This window comes from Aphanomyces astaci (genome assembly GCF_000520075.1).
Source record: "Aphanomyces astaci strain APO3 unplaced genomic scaffold supercont1.400, whole genome shotgun sequence".
Taxonomy (NCBI): domain Eukaryota; phylum Oomycota; class Saprolegniomycetes; order Saprolegniales; family Verrucalvaceae; genus Aphanomyces; species Aphanomyces astaci.
The window spans coordinates 1,803-4,056 of NW_009798663.1; the positions used below are offsets into that span (position 1 = coordinate 1,803).

General features: G+C 48.0%; 1 protein-coding gene across 1 annotated transcript; it reads left to right on the forward strand.

The window, feature by feature from the left end:
• Positions 1-206: 206 nt before the first annotated feature.
• Positions 207-1,514, forward strand: H257_19194 (hypothetical protein; the record flags this gene model as incomplete). Its single annotated transcript, XM_009848348.1, has 4 exons — positions 207-560; positions 636-935; positions 1,002-1,185; positions 1,300-1,514. The coding sequence occupies 4 exons, from the start codon at positions 207-209 to the stop codon at positions 1,512-1,514; spliced, it is 1,053 nt and encodes a 350-aa protein (XP_009846650.1).
• Between the last annotated feature and the right edge of the window lie 740 nt (positions 1,515-2,254).

Sequence of the window (2,254 nt, forward strand, 5' to 3'; positions counted from 1 at the left end):
TTTCTTTATCAAATCGATAATATTTGTTGTCTCCAAACATTGTATTTTTACTCAACGCTTATTGGTCAAATTATTTATTTACAGACTGTACTCGGTTACTTCGAAGAAGTATTTGACGTCAGGGCCAAAAGCAAAAATATTCCGGCGACTCGGAGTGATTTGATTGACATGTGAGGATCCATTCTGGAGAATTCAAATCAAGATGAATGTCGTCGGATGCTGGCACAACTGCGGCGCCGACGCTCTCGGAGAAGGCATTCGCTCGGCGTCGATACTTTCGAGACAAGCAGCGCGAGTATCGCCGCAAGCTGAATGTTGAAGGGGCGGCCATCGATGCGGAGCTCGTACACCTTCGGTCGATCCGTGATAGTCTTCGAGCCATGGAGCATCCGCCGGTGCGTGAAGCAAGCGATGGTCCGTTGTCGTGGTGTTCCATTGCTACCGTGTTCAAAAGAGAAGCACATCGTGTCTTGACGGACCGCCAGTCACTGGTCACTCAAACACAAGAGTACCGAACCCTCATGCAGGCCATGCAACGCTTTGTCGTGATGAACATTCCGGTACATTATTATATTATCACATTTCCATCGAGACAATCGATTGAGATCGTTACAGTATGTCTGTGCATGTACTAGCTACCCATGTCCCGCAGCAATTCGTGGTACTGTGCGACGTTGGCGGCCGAGCCGAGTGCTCGAACCCTGGGCAAGGAGTGGCTCACGCAGCAACTGTACCACAACATGCACAAGCCGTTCGCGTCGTTTCCTGCCGTGAGCTATGGCGACGAGTGTTTCCATATCGACGTGCAATCGTGGGACGACGATGACCCGCCGTTCATGTACATGGAAAGGATGCAGCACTCGTTACCCGGCACGGTGCACATGTTTCGACGACTGGTCGAGTCCAAGATGCAGGCGGTGCTCTTCCCCAATGATGTCGAAATGGCAAGTCCAAATTAGTTATGCCAAACAAGGATACAACTGACGTTGGCGCTTGATTAGGTGGTGGACGAGAGCACATCCAACACGCGCCTGTTTCACTCGGCCACTGGCGACGGCGAGTTCGTGAACTCACTCCAAGACACTTCGTGGAAGCTGATCGATTCATCATGGTCATGCGCCAAGTTGAACACGATGAAGCCCACGTGTGCCACCCCCTGCTCAATCAGCGGCACTTTAGGTCGTGGTAAGTGCAGCACGGCAATAACTTCTACAGTGTGATGGTTCGGCGGTGTTGTAAACGGTGGGCTATATGTATGTAAGACGGAGGTGCGGCAGGTATCGCCATCGCACATCATAGTACGCGTCGTGAATCACTTGTCGCGCAAATTTCGACCTGCCACCGGGTTTGTGAGTGGTGTGGCCGAGTTTGCGGCGATGACGGGCATCGACGTGACGGACGTCGACGACAAGGCCGCGTACGCCCGGCGCGAAATGATCCGACGGGGGCATGCGGGGTTCTTGCCTTGGCGGCAACGTTTCATGGACTTGATGCACGAGGACGCGACAAACTAATAGTTAACTAGTTACTTTGTCGCTCGTTAACTACCCACATCATATACATTACTGTACCAAGTATTACTGTATTGGCTTTACACTGGTTGTCTTTACACTGAATGGCTTTACGTGGCTAACAGTAAAAATTGTAATACAACAGCATCCAGAGGAGCCCTAAACAGTTATTATTATGACCAGTTTACCAATTTAGGATAACTTTGTATTGTCCAATCACATGTCGTTACTTGTTGGAGTCAAAACCTCTGTCATATAATAATGCCAACCCTTCCGTCACGTTGGTGAAATGCCAATTCAGCGTAGAATTCGTTGATAATAGTCATTCAAGATTGGGCTTGAAGTACCCATATGTAAAAGAGTGGTAGTTAACGTACGTTACTACTGTTGTACTAGTATTACAAAATTGACTACATACGTATATCGCGTGGTGTTTTAATAGCTACAGTATTAATAATTCACAGGGGTCTTACAAATGCCAAATCACTCTGAGCAATAATATCCCATGTGATGCTAAAGCGACGAAAACACGTTGGCTGTTATTCCATCGCGTAAGTAGTATATGCTACCTGCATGTACGCGATGGAACAAGGCGATGGCGTGGTTTTCTACGATGTGGAACCATATGTACAGTAGTACATCGCTGTAATTTACGGTAGAACTCCGGCACATGTCCTCGCTGTATGACATTTGTACTATGGTGCATTTCAACTAAAGACTACAAAAAAATGCATTGTCTTTCG